The following is a 16,126-nucleotide window of genomic DNA, read 5'->3' on the forward strand; positions in this document are numbered from 1 at the left end:
GCAACCTCCACCTCCCAGGTTCAAGCTATTCTCCTGCCTCAGCCTCCTGAGCAGCTGGGATTACAGGCACCCGCCACCATGCCCGGCTAATTTTTTGTGTTTTAAGTAGGATGGGGTTTCACCATGTTGGCCAGGCTGGTCTCAAACTCCTGAGCTCAGGTGATCTGCCCACCTAGGCCTCCCAAGGTGCTGGGATTTTGAGCCACCGTGCCCGGCCATGACCTGGATTCTAATTCCAAGCTTGCCACTGTGTTTCATGATCTTGGATGGTTATCTTATCTCGGTATACTTTCGTTTCTTCTGTCAAAGAGGTGGAATAATAGCCCTAACTTTCCAGGGATGTTGTGAGGCTAATTGAAATAGCACGTGAAAGGGCTGCGAGAAGTTACAACTTCCGTAGGAGTGTTACCTCAGAATCCATCTCCCTTAGATAATTGTATGATTTGGACATTTAAAACTTCCCTGTGCTTAAAAATAAAATTAAAAAAAAAAGGCCGGGCATGGTGGCTCACGCCTGTAATCCAAGTGCTTTGGAGGCCAAGGCAGGCGGATCACCTGAGGTTGGGAGTTCAAGACCAGCCTGACCAACATGGTGAAACCCCGTCTTAAAATAAATAAATAAATAAATTAAACTTCCCTGTGGTTGAGTAATAATTTGCCCTGGCTATGTAAACAGTATTTAAAAATGAGTTATTGGGCTTCCACAGACCCAATTTTTCTTCCCCGCTTCACCAACCTCTTGGTCAGATGACACCTTATAAAATGCAATGTGCCACCACCAACCCCCACTGCTTCCTGTTTTGTCACAAGGATGCCATACATTTGGATGGCTCTTTACAGTTTATAAAGAGAATTTGTATATATTAGCTTGTGTAATAGTCACAGCATGATGAGGTCGTTGTGCCACATTTTATAGAAGGGGAAACAGGTTTAAGGTGTCGAATGGCTTACTCTAGGTCACACAGTCGAGAATGCAGCTGAACTAGGTCCCAAACTCAGGCCAGCCAACAAAATATTTGTCCGGCAACCTTTACATCAGACCACAGATCTTTGCCTTTATCTTTTCCTTTTTATTCCCTTCTCTGGACAAAACCAGGCTTTTCTGTACTTTCAGCCTTGGGTGTTTTTACATAGCTGTCTCACGCCCCGTAACACTTCAATTATTGTAATTACCCTGCCACCCGCAAAACTCAAGCTGGAATGATAGAACAATGCATGCCCAGGTGTGGCTGCTATCCAGACAGCTGCTGCTCCCTGCCAGGGAAACCGGGAGGGAGGAGAAGGGGAGCTGGCTCCTGCTGCTTCCTTGAGCACAGCTAGAAACCTCTTTGCCTTTTAGTTGTTGTTGCCACGGAAAGGGCAGAGACACTCGCCAAAGGGCATGGATATGATATGGAAAAAGAGAAACTAGTTTCATCTTTTTTTTTTTGAGACGGAGTCTTGTTTTGGCGCCAGGCGCCAGGCTGGAGTGCAGTGGCGTGATCTCGGCTTACTGCAACCTCTGCCTCCCGGGTTCAAGCAATTCTCCTGCCTCAGCCTCCCAAGTAGCTGGGACTACAGGCGCGCGCCACCACGCCCAGCTGATTTTTTATTTTTTTAGTAGACACGGGGTTTCACCATGTTGGCCAGGATGATCTCGATCTCTTGACCTCGTGATCCGCCTGCCTCGGCCTCCCATAGTGCTGGGATTACAGGTGTGAGCCACTGAGACTGGCCTAGTTTTGTCTTTTAATTTTGGGGCCCAAAGCTAATGAATAGAGATGGAATGGTTAGGTACTGGGACTCCTGGCTGTAACCTGAAGCTCGGTGCCTTGATGTACTTCTCAAACAACTGAGGACAAAAAGCAGCAGGGTCTGGGGTGGAGGCGGTGGTGAGGGGCAAGGTGAGCCCTCAGGTGTGGTCAGGTTGGTTCCATTTGCCCCGGCAAGAACTAGAAAGCAAAAGGGAAAGGACTGCTCTGAGGTTGGGCGCCAACAGCAACCCTCATCATCATCATGATAAAGTGACATTTGAAATACTGTGCGTTCGGCACTCATAAATGATTTTTAATTCCATGGTACAGCATCCTTTTGGCCCAGGGCTGGAAATAACCAACAATGTTTGTTGGTGGCATATTAGCTGGTTAAGATTTAGCTGGAACCACCTAAGAAGGACTAAATGGGGCCGGGCACGGTGGCTCACACCTATAATCCCAGCACTTTGGGAGGCCGAGGCGGGTGGATCACCTGCGGTCAGGAGTTCGAGACCAGCCTGGCCAACATGGAGAAACCCCAGCTCTAAAAAATAAAAAGAAAGAGGCCAGGCATGGTGGCTCACGCCTGTAATCCAAGCACTTTAGAGGCCAATGCGGGTGGATCACCTGAGGTCGGGAGTTCAAGACCAGCCTGACCAACATGGTGAAACCCCGTCTTTATTTAAAATAATAATAATAATAATAATAATAGTAAATTTAATAAAGAAAAAATAATAAAAATAAAAAATAAAAAAAAGAAGGACTAAATGATCTAGGATGTGTGTGTGACTTGTGGAAGAGGAAGAGGACCCCAGGGACGTTCCTTTTCTCCTGTTTGGCACCCTAACCATTTGCCTCTTTTCTTTCTCCATACTACCCCCATCCTGTGTTCACACAACCTGGGGCTCTGGACCAGGTGGAGAGATGGAACCGTCGTGACCAGAAGCTGCTGGAGGCAGTGCAGCGGGGGGATGTGGTGCGCGTGGCTGCCCTGGCCTCCAGGAAGTCAGCCCGGCCCACCAAGCCCAACTCCAACGGCCAGTCCCCGTAAGTAAGTCCTCCAGCCCCTGCCCCTTATATGTGGCTCCCTTTCAAAGCCCCCAAATCCAATATGACACAGAACCAGGGAATGCCTACAACTTCAGAGCTGTTTTCATTGTCTTAATTAGCAAGGATATCAATAGTTTTCACTACAAGTAAATGCTACACAAGGTGAGGGGAGAATATATTGTCCCTGAGTTCCACCCACCTCACAACCCAGACTGACACCACTGACTCGGGAAGTACGCAAAGCCCATTAAACAAATAGAAAATGAATAGATACACTCACTAGAGTGTTTCTCCATTGCACAAGCAGGAAGGTGTGTGTCTTGGGAAACTGGAAATGAAGTGGTGGCTATGGGACTCACATGGTTGGAGGGAGCGCTGATTAAGTCGAGGGAAATGTTATCTTTTGTCTCTACCCAAAGTCTTCGAATGTACAGCCTTTTGCTCTGCTCTGACTGACTCTCTCAGTGACACTGCCACTTCCACTAAGGCTTCTGTGCCCAGAGAGGCAGGTAATTATGTATTCCCCCAGACACGCCTGCAATAATCTGAGATTCCTTGAGACCCATAGCTCTGATTTCTTCCTTGCTTTTAACTTCCTTTACGACTGGAGGCCATATAGACTTCTTTTTCTCAGAAATTCAAGCTAGGGAAGCTTCTCTTCCTGCTTTTAGGAGCTTGGAGGTAGGGAGCGTAGGAAGAAGGGCTTACCGAGAGTCCCCCATTCCTCATCCCTGACCCCCTCTCGGCCTCGATTCTGGCAGGTTTCATCTGGCAGCCTCCAAAGGCCTGACAGAGTGTCTGACTATACTGCTTGCAAACGGGGCTGACGTCAACAGCAAGAATGAGGATGGTGAGTGAGACGGAGAACTGCACCACGCTGCTTGCTTGCACCTGTACAGCAGTGGTGGGGGACGGTGCTGGGCCCTGCTGGAGGTTCCTACTGTGGCCCCTTGCTTCTCTCCTCAGTAAGTTCTGGCCAGCGTCCCTCCAGGAGTTCCCCTCCCTGTAAGCTGGGCACACCTCACCTCCACTCCCACCTTCATCACAGGTACCAGGCGCTTGGGGAACAGGAATTTCTGGCCCCGTGTGGCTGAAAGCTTCTCTCCCTAATCTCCTGATTATCTGTGCGTCTCTTGCCTTCCCTCCCTGTGAGTCATCAGCATGCATGGGGCCACCTACCCTCCTTCTCCCCGTCTTTCTGTTTCCAGGAAGCTCTGCCCTGCACTTGGCCACCATCTCCTGCCAGCCACAGTGTGTCAAGGTCCTGCTTCAGGTAACAGCAACCCCTTGACCACTCTCGTGAAGGTTAGAAGTGGACCCAGAGTTTTCAAACTTCATCTCACAGTCACAAGGGATAGTTGGCCAAATGTACTGGCCTCATCCCCAGGAGGAGGGTTCATAAGAAAACATTTATTTAACACCTGCTATGTGTCGTCACCATGCTCGATACTGCCTTTGAGGGCAGCTTATAAAGCAGAGTTGCCAGGAACTATGGATTTTGTCATTAGCAGAGCCACTGCAGACGCTTCCTGCTATGATGAGGGGCAAGAGGAAGGACAGAGATATTGAAATTAAACCAAAGCCCTACTGTCTGTTTTTGAGGCGTTTATAGTCTAGTAGTATAAAGAGAAATATGCATGTGAAATGACATGTGGACAATTTATTAGTGAGTCCCCAAAAGTACAAAAAGCAGTTACCTTAACTGGCCATCAGGCAAATGAATGTTCTGCTTTCGTTCTTCCTAATCCTTTCCACTTTTCACCATGATTTTTCTTTCTTTCTTTTTTTTTTTTTTTTGAGACAGAGTCTCGCTCTATCACCAGGCTGGAGTGCAGTGGCTCGATCCCGGCCCACTGAAACTTCCATTTTCCGGTTTCTTTTCTTTTTTTTATTTTTAAGATGGGGTTTCACCATGATGGCCAGACTGGTCTTGAACTCCTGACCTCAGGTGATCCACCCACCTCATCCTCCCAGAATGCCAGGATTACAGGCGTGAGCCACCATGCCGGGCCAAGATTCTGCCAAGCCCGACCCTGCTTAACTTCTGGGGCCCTGCTCACAGGCTTTCTTATTGCAGCCCTGGACCTCTATATGGGGCGTTTTCCGGTTTCAAGCCATTCTCCTGCATCAGCCTCCTGAGTAGCCGGGACTACAGGCACGCACCATCACGCCCAGCTAATTTTTTGTACTTTCAGTAGAGACGGGGTTTCACCATGTTGGCCAAGATGGTCTCTATCTCTTGACCTCGTGATCCGCCTGCTTTGGCCTCCCAAAGTGGTGGGATTACAGGCGTGAGCCACCGCGCCTGGCCCACAATGGTTTTTCTAAAGTACCAGCCATGGACTCAGGTGTCATTTTCCCTAACACGTTTATTTATCTACCATCTGATTTTTCCTAGGCCCTTGGTTTAGAAACCAGGGCTGATATTCAAGGCTGCCTGTCATCAGCAATGAATGAACTGGGCTTGCCTAGTAGACAGCCTTCTCTAAAGTGGTCCTCCTGCCCCCTCCTCATATTACTATGGAAACTGGTGACCCAGAGGGGGTATGGGATGAGGATGTTAACACCAAGCTCCATGCTGCTTCCCTTTGTGGCCATTTGCAGCATGGTGCTAATGAAGATGCTGTGGACGCAGAAAACCGTAGTCCATTGCACTGGGCAGGTGTGTGCAGGGGACTCGTGGGGACAGGGATGCAGGGACTACAGGGTGGGAAATGGGAGGTGCAAGGAGGCGGGGGCAGCCAGGGCCAACTGGCTGAAACGGTCGGAGGGGATGCTGGGTCATAGTCTGAGTAGGCGTTCTTCATGCTTCCCCCCGACCTGATCTTCTCCTCCCCAGCCTCCTCTGGCTGTGCCTCAAGTGTGCTCCTGCTGTGTGACCACGAAGCCTTCCTGGACGTGTTGGATAATGTGAGTGTGACATGGGCAGCTGGGCAGTGTCCTACGCAGGCAGGCTGCTGCTCTCGCTGAGCTTGATTGGCCAGATTCCATGACCTAGGGTTGTGTTAGCACCACCGGTCTGTTCCTCTTCCTCCTGCTTCTCCTCCTCTTCCTCACAGAGAAGTTCAGCCTTAGCTTCTGGAGAGCTTCCAACCCTCCAAAAGGGAGTGTTTAGACCCAAGAGCTGGGCTTTTATTTTTTCTGAAGAGGTGTGAGGTGGGGGAGCTGTTAGGATCATGTCAAGACTCTGGCTCTCCCTGGCTCCTCATGAACCCTTCCTACAATCTGTGCAGGATGGACGTACACCCCTGATGATCGCATCGCTGGGTGGGCACGCAGCTATCTGTTCACAGCTGCTGCAGAGAGGAGCCCGAGTTAACGTTACAGACAAGGATGACAAGTGAGCCCTCCTCACCTACCCACCCCAATTTCCAGGCCTGACCAATTTAGAAAGAAGCCAATTTGCAACGTGTGCGTGCGTGCGTGCGTGTGTGTGTGTGTGTGTTTGTGTGTGTTGGGGAAAAAGACAAATTGGGCTTTACGTTCTTGGGAATGCCATTCCTTCCCAGCAGAGGTTCTGAAAAGCTCTGCCTGCTACCATCACCGCCTTCCTAGCATAGATGAGCCCAGAAATAGAATCGATACTTCTGGACCCACTGGCTGAATTTACTGGTTTTCAAATTATCTTTTAAGAAAGAGGATCCTTTTTTCTAATTAAAAATGTATGTAGAATATTGAGATATAAAGAAGATAAAAATGGATCTCAGCCTGGCGCAGTGGCTCACGCCTATCATCCCAGCACGTTGGGAGGCTGAGGCTCACACCTATAATCCCAGCACTTTGGGGGGATCACCTGAGGTCAGGAGTTCAAGACCAGCCTGGCCAACATGGTGAAATCTCATCTCTACTAAAAATACAAAAATTAGCTGGGCATGGTGGCAGGCGCTTGTAATCCTAGCTACTTGGGAGGCTGAGGGAGGAGAATCACTTGAACTCGGGAGGTAGAGGTTGCAGTGAGCCAAGATCAAACCATTGTACTCCAGCCTGGTGGACAAGAGCGTGGCTGAGTCTTTTTTTTTTTTCTCTTTGTTCAACACCCGCCTATGAGTGAGAGCATGCAGTGTTTGATTTTCTGTTCTTGTGTCAGTTTGCTGAGAACGATGGTTTCCAGTTTCATCCATGTCCCTACAAAGGACACAAACTCATTGTTTTTGATGGCTGCATATTATTCCATGGTGTATATGTGCCACATTTTCCCTGTCCAGTCTATCATCGATGGGCATTTGGGTTGATTCCAGATCTTTGCTATTGTAAACAGTGATGCAATTAACATACGTGTGCACGTGTCCTTATAGTAGAATGATTTATAATCCTTTGGACATATACCCAGTAATGGGATTGTTGGGTCAAATGGAATTTCTATTTCTAGGTCCTTGAGGAATCGCCACACTGTCTTCCACAATGGTTGAACTAATTTACACTCCCACCAACAGTGTAAAAGTGTTCCTATTTCTCCACATCCTCTCCAGCATCTGTTGTCTCCAGATTTTTTAATGATCACCATTCTAACTGGCATGAGATGGTATCTCAGTGTAGTTTTGATTTGCATTTCTCTGATGACCAGTGATGATGAGCATTTTTTCACTTTTGTTGGCCTCATGTACGTCTTCTTTTGTAAAGTGTCTGTTCATATCCTTTGCCCACTTTTGAATGGGCTTGTTTGTTTTTTTCTGAGGCTTAAAAAAAAAAAACGGAGCTCATCCAGTTGCCCCCCTGATTTCTGTTGCTGCACTTCTAAGGAACAGCATTTGAAAAGTCTAGTCTGGTCTGGTGTTGGTCTGTTGTTCTCCTGACCTCACTGAGTGAGAGCTCGCCCTGTGAGTGGAGTGTCGGGAACCGGGACTTCTGGATTCCATGGGGAAAGTCTGTGCTCAGATTTGTCTCAACCCACAGATCGGCTTTGATCCTGGCCTGTGAGAAAGGCAGTGCCGAGGTGGCTGAACTGCTCCTGAGCCACGGAGCAGATGCGGGAGCTGTGGACAGCACAGGGCATGACGCTTTGCACTATGCTCTGCACGCACAAGACAAGTCACTGCAGAGGCTGCTGCAGCAGGCCCTGAACCGGCGGCGGGGTGGTAAGGGCCCCTCTGTAACCTCCAGATTCTCCTTGATAGCCATCGAATCAGAGAAGTTTCTTAGAGTCCCATTTGTTTCCATGGAAGTAATCTATCTGACAAATAATTGTCACCTGCGTTGAGAGTTTATGTATTTATTGCTGCTACTGTGAGAGGGCCTCAAATCCCCACCCCAAAAGCATGATCGCAAAACTCTTTAATGCAGCCTGATCTCTCACTGAGGACAACTCTGGCTAGTGTTGTTTCTAGCATTTATGAGTTGTCATTGTACTCTATTTGTGTGATTTAGGTGACAGGCCATTTCTGTTTTGCTCACCATTGAAGTTCCAGTGCTTATTAACGTGCCAGACACAGTGACCAATAAATAAATGAGTGAGGCCAGGCGTGGTGGCTCACTGCTGTAATCCAAGCACTTTGGAAGCCAAGGTGGGCGGATCACCTGAGGTCGGGAGTTCAAGACCAGCCTGACCAACATGGTGAAACCCTGTCTTTAAAACATAAAAATAAGCTGGGCAAGGTGGCATGCGCCTGTAATCCCAGCTACTCAGGAGGCTGAGGCAAGAGAATTGCTTGAACCTGGGAGGCGGAGGTTGCAGTGAGCCGAGATCGCGCCATTACACTCCAGCCTGGGTGACAGAGTGAGACTCAGTCTCAAAAATAAATAAATAAAATGAAGGAGGTGGCCCATTTCTGGGAGAGAAAACCAAAGTTACTGGATAGTTAGGGATCCACTAAACAAGATTGCCTTCTGGGACCAGGATGATATGTCGTGAGATTGGTCACAGAGAGGCCACCCCTCTCAGAAAAAGTCTGAAGATAAGAATGTGGGCTAGAAGTATGTGGAACCTGTCTTCTCTCTCATTTTCCTCATATTTTTTCTTATAGGTCAGGGGCTAGTCCAGCACCCAGATCTTGCATCCCAGGTAAGACCCTAAGTGCCTCCCACTTTTGCTTTTGACACACCCCAGGCTATCCCACTGTGACTATTCCCAGTGGCCCTTCAGGTGGCAGGACGTTTAAGAGAAGAAAGGCACTCCTGGGGCTGCCTAGTGGCCACACTTTATATTTACTATTGTTTTCTTTTTTTTTTCTTTCTTTCTTTTTTTTTTGAGATGGAGCGAGCTCCGTCGCCAGGCTGGAGTGCAGTGGTGCGATCTCAGCTCACTGCAACCTCCACTTCCGGGGTTCAAGTGATTCTCCTGCCTCGGCCTCCTGAGTAGCTGGGACTACAGGTGCGCACCACCACGCCCAGCTAATTTTTTGTATTTTTAGTAGAGACGGTATTACCATGTTGGCCAGGTTGGTCTGGATCTCTTGACCTCGTGATCCGCCCACCTCGGCCTCCCAAAGTGCTGAGATTACAGGCGTGAACCCCCGTGCCCGCCTTACTATTCTGTTTTCAACATAGGCCTCTCCATCGGAGCCCCAGGCAGGTTCTTCACCTAAGACCCCATGGAGAGCAGAGCCTGAGGAGGAGCAAGAGGAAGAGAAGGATGAAGACCCGTGCTGGAGGTGGAAGTTTGAAGAGGAGCACAGGAAAGTTTCTCAGTTGGAGCAGGACCTGGTGCAAAAGACAGAAGAGTGGAAGGCTCAAGCTGCAGCCTACCTGGGCCTTGAGAACCGGATTCAAGAGCAGGCGCAGGAACTAGGTCTCCTCCTATCCCGGGAGCCCAGAGCTTCAGGAGGGCAAGGCTCTAGTCACCGTCCTGGAGGGGATGGCATGGAGCAGGGTCGTCCTCTGGACCTGCTGGCTGAGCGTATACGAGAGCTAAAGAAGCAACAGCAGGCAGCAGTCACAGTAAATTCAGTATTAGCTCCCAAGAACGCTGAGGACTCAGCCCCAGGAGAGATCCAGTATCAAGTCCGTGGAAGGTCCCAAGCAGAAGAACAGGAGCTACCCCAGAGCCCAGGGTCTGAGACCATCAGGAAAGCCACAAGACAGCAATTGACTAAAGATGGCGGACAGACCCTTGGCCCTGATCACGCCGACCAGATGCCTGCTGGCCAGAAGGAGAGGTCCCAGGTTCTAGGAGTTGAACCAGGAGGCACAGTGGCTGAACCAGCGGGCCCAGCAGCCATGAACCAGCTTGTGCTGCAGCTAAGGGAGGAGCTTGCTGCGGTGTGGCGAGAAAAGGATGCTGCCCGGGCGGCTTTATCAAGACCAGACATGGAGGGAGCCCTGGGGACTCCCCGAGCTGAGGCCGCAGCAGCTGCCTGGGAGAAGATGGAGGCCCGACTGGAGCGAGTGCTGGCGAGGCTGGACCGGGCAAAGGCAGGACTGCAGGTGAAGCCTGAGGTTCCTGCCCAGGAGTCCAGAGAGCGAGCACCAAAGGCAGCTCCAGGGAGCGTCAGAGAGGATGAAGAGAAGGAGAAAAGCGTTCCTGGGGCTCGGGGAGAGCCTCTAGGGGCCCCTGGAGGGGAACAGGCCCTAGGAGGCCTGGCAAAGGGACAGCTGGAGAAGGAGGTGTCAGCACTGAGACTGAGCAACAGTAACTTACTGGAGGAGTTAGGGGAGTTGGGGCGGGAGCGGCAGAGGTTGCAGAGGGAGCTGCAGTCCCTGAGCCAGCGGCTGCAGCGGGAGTTTGTGCCCAAGCCAGAGGCGCAGGTCCAGCTGCAGCAGTTGCAGCAGAGTGTGGGGCAGCTGACAGATGAGCTGGCCGCGGAGAAGGAGGCCGCAGAGGAGCTGCGGAGGCGCCTGGCCTCCCAGAGCAGCAGCCTCCGAGGGCTGTGGGACTGCCTGCCCGCAGACCTAGTGGGCAAGAGGAGCGCACGGAGCGAAGCAGCGGAGCCCCCGGAGGAGCTGCGGGCGTGCATCAGCACCCTGGCGGACCGGCACCGGGAGGCCCAGCACGTGCTGGCTCGGCTGCGAGAGGAAAACCGGCAGTTGCGGGGATCCCTGTCCCCATGTGGGGAGCCAGGCACGTCCTTCAAGGTCCCGGCATCCCCGCAAGTGGCTGCTCTGGAGCAAGACCTGGGGAAGCTGGAGGAAGAGCTGCGGGCGGTTCAGGCCACGATGAGCGGGAAGAGCCAGGAGATCGGGAAGCTCAAGCAGCTGCTGTACCAAGCCACGGAGGAGGTGGCGGAGCTGCGGGCCCGGGAGGCGGCCAGCCTGCGGCAACACGAGAAAACGCGGGGCTCGCTGGTGGCCCAGGCCCAGGCTTGGGGCCAGGAGCTCAAGGCCCTGCTGGAGAAGTATAACGCGGCCTGCCGGGAAATGGGTCGGCTGCGGGAGGCGGTGGCCGAGGAGCGGCGCCGCAGCGGGGACCTGGCAGCTCGAGCCGTGGAGCAAGAGCGCCAGGCCAGCGAGATGCGGGGGCGCTCGGAGCGGCTTGAGAAAACGGCGGAGCTGCTGAAGGAGAAGATGGAGCGTCTCATTGGGGCTTGCCGGGACAAGGAGGCCAAGGTGAGCAGCTGAGGTGGCCCTGGGAGCACAAGGGAACGTTTCGGTGTATTTGGGAGTTTGCGAACCTGAATCCAGAAAACTTTGTTGCAGCAGTGGGTCAGATTAGTACTCCAAACGGAGCACCAGTCCTTTGCAGGGACCACGCTAGCGGGTTCTCCTGGGTCTGAGGGGGTTGGGGTTGAGTTGGAGGTGAGGTAAGGCGTAAGTGGAAGAGAGAAGGGGACTTAGGTCATGAAATTTGGCACCCAGATTCAGAAGCAGTGTGCTCAGGGCTGCCGCCAGCGCAGCACCATTGTTTGTTAGCATTTGGACTTAAATTCCATATTCGCCGGCTGGGCACGGTGGCTCACGCCTGTAATCCAAGCACTTTGGGAGGCCGAGGCAGGCGGATCACAAGGTCAAGAGATCGAGACCAGCCTGGCCAACATGGTGAAACCCGGGCTCTACTAAAAATACAAACATTAGCCAGGCATGGTGGTGAGTGCCTGTAATCCCAGCTACTCAGGAGGCTGAGGCAGGAGAATCGCTTGAACCTGGGAGGTGGAGGTTGCAGTGAGCGGAGATCGCACCATTGCACTGCAGCCTGGGCGACAGAGCAAGGCTCTGTCTCAAAAAAACAACACTATTAGATACCAGAGTTTCCTAATGCTTGCTTTAAACGTGAGTCTACATGTTTCTTTTTTTTTCTTTTCCTTTTTTTAGGCCAATACTGGCTAAGAGTCTACATGTTTTATGAACTCTAAATATCAACTTACAAATGGATTTAGTAATTCTAGACTTACCCGTGAAATGAATGAGTTCAGACTTCTTATTAAAACTTGGATACATGATCAAATTTAGGATGATCAAAAAATATAGAGTGGCGTGGCATGGTGGCTCACGTCTGCAATCCCAGCACTTTGGGAAGCCGAGGCAGGTGGATCACCTGAGGCCAGGAGTTCGAGACCAGACCGGCTAACATAGTGAAACCCCAACTCTACTAAAAATACAACAATTAGCCGGGCATGGTGGCACGTGCCTGTAATCCCAGCTACCTGGGAGGCTGAAGCAGTAGAATTGCTGGAACCTGGGAGGTGGAGGTTGAAGTAAGTCGAGATTGCACCACTGCACTCCAGCCTGGGCAACACAGCGAGACTCCTTCTCCTAAAAAAAAATATCTATCTATCTATCTCTATCTATCTATATAGATAGATAGATAGAGATAGATAGATAGATAGATAGATAAAGAATATATGTTTTCCATAGTGTGGAGTACATTAAAGTAGAAGGAATGTTATCCAGAATAGGAATCAGTACGGGTTGAGGTTAATTAAAGAAACTATGTTTATATTGCATTGAAGGAGAAGATGAAAGTAGACAATTGGGTAAAAGCAGATATAGCATCATGGTTAAGAACATGGTCTCTGGACAGAGGTTGTCTGATCTTGGGCAAGTTATTTAGCATCTCTAGTTCTCAGTTTTCTTATCTATAAAATGAGGATGATAAACTGGTTGTGAAGATTACATTAAATAGGAAATGATATTTATTTAAAAGATTTGAAACACTTGGCCCATGGTAAGTACTCAGTAAAAGCTAGCTATTGTTATTCCTACTACCACTATTCCCATTACTGCCGGTTACCATTAACTGTGTTTGTGCCTCTGCCTCAATAAGTCGCAAGGCCTCATCTCCATGTCCCTTAGTGGTCAGCAGCCAGGAGTAGGTTAGGGTCCAGTACTAAGGTAAGAGCATTCGCCAAGGAGTCAAACGGATTGAGGTTCAAATCATGATTTCATCACTTATCAGTTGTGTGATTCTGACAAATTACTTAATTCACTCTCTTTATCTACAAAATGTAGATAATAATACTCCCCTCAGGTGGAGCATGGTGGCTCATGCCTGTAATCCCAGCACTTTGGGAGGCCAAGGTGGATGGATTGCTTGAGCCCAAGAGTTTGAGACCAGCCTGGGCAATATGGCGAAACCCCAACTATACAAAAAAAATAAAAATAAAAATTAGCTGAGTGTGGTGGCCCGTGCCTGTGCCTATGCTACTTAGGAGGTAGAAGTTGCAGTGAGCTGGGATTACACCACTACACTCCAGCCTGGGGGACAGAGTGAGACCCTGCCTCCAAAAACAAAACAGCCAGGGCACGGTGGCTCACGCCTGTAATCCCAACACTTTGGGAAGCTGAGGTGAGCAAATCACCTGAGGTCAGGAGTTTGAGACCAGGCTGGCCAACATAGGGGAACCCCATCTCTACTAAAAATACAAAACCTTAGCTGGGTGTGGTGGCACATGCCTGTGATCCCAACTACCCGGGAGGCTGAGGCAGGAGAATGTTTTGAACCCGGGAGGTGGAGGTTGCAGTGAGCAGAGATGGCGTCGTTGCACTCTAGCCTGGGTGACACAGCAAGACTCAGTCCAAAAGAAGAAAGACCAGGCCGGGCGCGGTGGCTCACACCTGTAATCCTAGCACTTTGGGAGGCCGAGGTGGGTGGATCACCTGAGGTCAGGAGTTCAAGACCAGCCTGGCCATCAGTGTGAAACCCCATCTTTAAAAAGAAAAAAAAACCTTCCTTCAAAGAAGTATTGTTCTTCTCAGAAGAAAAGCTCTTTTCAATGTTAAATGAGACAATTTGTGTAAAATTGGCACATGTTAGATACTTGGTAAAAGGAAGCTGACCTTGAGCCTGCGTGGTGTTTGTGGGAGAAATGACTTGAGCCTCATTGGTTGCCTCTCTGCTCTTGGCCTCAGATCAAGGAGTTGTTGAAGAAGCTGGAGCAGCTTTCGGAAGAGGTTCTAGCAATTCGGGGAGAAAATGCTCGCCTTGCCCTGCAGCTGCAGGTATGTTTTGGCCGTCAGGGAAATGGACGCTGCTGGAGAAGAAGGTGGACGGTGAAAGTGATGCATGTGTGGGAGACATTTTAGGAATTACAGAGGCCTGGCTAGGCAGGGATCCAGGATGGGCCAGTGGTGGGCCGAGGAGCCCACCAGGTACTGCTGGCCACTTCGGTGTGTTGCTCCTCATGCTTGGGTGAGGGTGGACACGTGACTTCCTATTGATGTTCGTTTTCAGGATTCCCAGAAGAACCACGAAGAGATCATCTCCACCTACAGGAATCACCTACTGAATGCTGCTCGGGTGAGCATGGTGGAGTTTTGAGAGAGGTAGAGACGGAAAGCTGGGTGTAGGGTGTTGCATTTAGGGCCCCTCTTCTTTCTCCAGGCTCGCTGTACATATTTGCCATTTCTCAGAAAGCTGCATCCAGTGCCAGGGCTCTGATCTCACTTGGTAGAGTGAGATCGAGAGATGTCGAGTATGAATGTGAAGAGAAGAGGCGTTTGCCCTTCCATTTCAATTCCCTGGTCCATTGCAAGGACTTTTCCTATCCCCTGTACCCTTTCTCAGTTTCCTCCCAGAGCCACTTAGTCCTAAACAAGGAAAAAGAGGTGGGTGTCTTGCTCCCTTGTTAGGAAAAGTAGACATCAGTGGAAGCAGTCGGATCACCTGAGGTCAGGAGTTCCAGACCAGCCTGACCAATATGGAGAAACCCCGTCTCTACTAAAAATACAAAATTAGCCGGGCATGGTGGTGCATGTCTGTAATCCCAGCTACTCGGGAGGCTGAGGCAGGAGAATCACTTGAACCTGGGAGGTGGAGGTTGAGGTGAGCCAAGATTGTGCCATTGCACTCCAGCCTGGGCAACAAGAGTGAAACTCCATCTCAAAAAAAAAAAAGTATACATCATTCTCTTCCTTGTGAAGACAGGGAAACAGCCATGAAGAAGTTAAATACTGTAAGTGAAGTTCATAGTAAACAGCCTTCCACTGTACCACAGAACCTCCCCCTCACCTCTCTCCATTTTCCCTTCTTCATCCCCTTTTCTTCCTTTCCTGCCGTCAACAGGGCTGCATGGAACAGGACGTGTACAATATCCTGCTGCGAATCCTTAGCATGCAAGAGGAGTGAGGCGGCCTCACCGTGAGCCCTCAGGGATACAAGATCCTCTGTTGTGAGTTGTGGGTTAACGGTGATGAGGGAAGGAGTAAGGGCCTGGGAAAGGAGGAGTATGGAATGAAATTAGTCCCTTTTGCCCCTGTGGTGGCTGACAGTGGAGTCTTTTGGGGAATCGGGCATTTGAGGTGATTGAGAAGACAGAACATGGAGAATCACTGGGTGGGGTCAGGAGTCAGTGAGCAGGTGGGGTAAGGGGCTGACTTGTGAGATGGAGACTGGAAACAGGGGTTGGGTCTGGGGTGGGGAAATGCCAGGGAAAGATGAGTGATGTGAGGATAATGGTACAAAGCTGTTCCTTAGGGCAGGACTCTACAAAGTCCAGAATCTCTTCACTTTCATACCATTCCTTCAAAGAGCAGTCACGTCCCAAACCTCTCCCCACCCCAATGCAGATAGTCCGCTTCCCCAGTCCAGATAGATGATGGTCCCTTTTAGCATTTGACATGAGTGGGAGGAGACTGAGGATATGGAAGCGTGTGCATTTCATCCTTGAATTTCTTCTTTCAGGGAATAAGAACCCCTGGTTGACAGAGGCTCCCTCAGGCTGTGGTGGGGGGTGTTGGCCACTGGAGAATGGTAAGGGCAGGGCTTCACCTGACATTACGGACCTCAGACTTGAGAACCTGGACCTTGGAATCAGCATGGATGAGACCAGAGGAGGTGTGGATGGAAACAGGCTCTATGGAAAATAAAGCATGAGGCAGGGTGGGGCTGAGTGTCATTTTTTCCTTTCTAAAGGGGAGTGGGGAAAGGAATACTTTTTATCCTTTTATTCTTTTGTTTTCCTGGAAAAATATTAACAGTATGTCTCTATTCTTAAAAACAATTTTTTACAAGTAGATTTTTTTTTTTTTTTTTTTTT

At 50.1% G+C, this 16,126-nt stretch overlaps 1 protein-coding gene across 1 annotated transcript in view; it reads left to right on the forward strand.

Moving 5' to 3' along the window:
- ANKRD35 (ankyrin repeat domain 35) overlaps positions 1-15,969 on the forward strand; it is a 21,021-nt gene extending 5,052 nt beyond the window's left edge. The window contains exons 2-14 of the mRNA XM_017515174.2: positions 2,650-2,780; positions 3,545-3,633; positions 3,992-4,056; positions 5,388-5,445; positions 5,623-5,693; positions 6,017-6,123; positions 7,677-7,858; positions 8,744-8,781; positions 9,267-11,261; positions 14,001-14,090; positions 14,323-14,388; positions 15,154-15,259; positions 15,772-15,969. Coding sequence (XP_017370663.1) covers positions 2,650-2,780; positions 3,545-3,633; positions 3,992-4,056; positions 5,388-5,445; positions 5,623-5,693; positions 6,017-6,123; positions 7,677-7,858; positions 8,744-8,781; positions 9,267-11,261; positions 14,001-14,090; positions 14,323-14,388; positions 15,154-15,216 — 2,955 coding nt within the window. The 3' untranslated portion in view covers positions 15,217-15,259; positions 15,772-15,969. The remainder of the gene's footprint in view (positions 1-2,649; positions 2,781-3,544; positions 3,634-3,991; positions 4,057-5,387; positions 5,446-5,622; positions 5,694-6,016; positions 6,124-7,676; positions 7,859-8,743; positions 8,782-9,266; positions 11,262-14,000; positions 14,091-14,322; positions 14,389-15,153; positions 15,260-15,771) is intronic.
- Positions 15,970-16,126: the final 157 nt, after the last annotated feature.

The sequence above is a fragment of the Cebus imitator genome, unplaced genomic scaffold (assembly GCF_001604975.1).
Source record: "Cebus imitator isolate Cc_AM_T3 unplaced genomic scaffold, Cebus_imitator-1.0 Scaffold543, whole genome shotgun sequence".
Classification (NCBI taxonomy): domain Eukaryota; kingdom Metazoa; phylum Chordata; class Mammalia; order Primates; family Cebidae; genus Cebus; species Cebus imitator.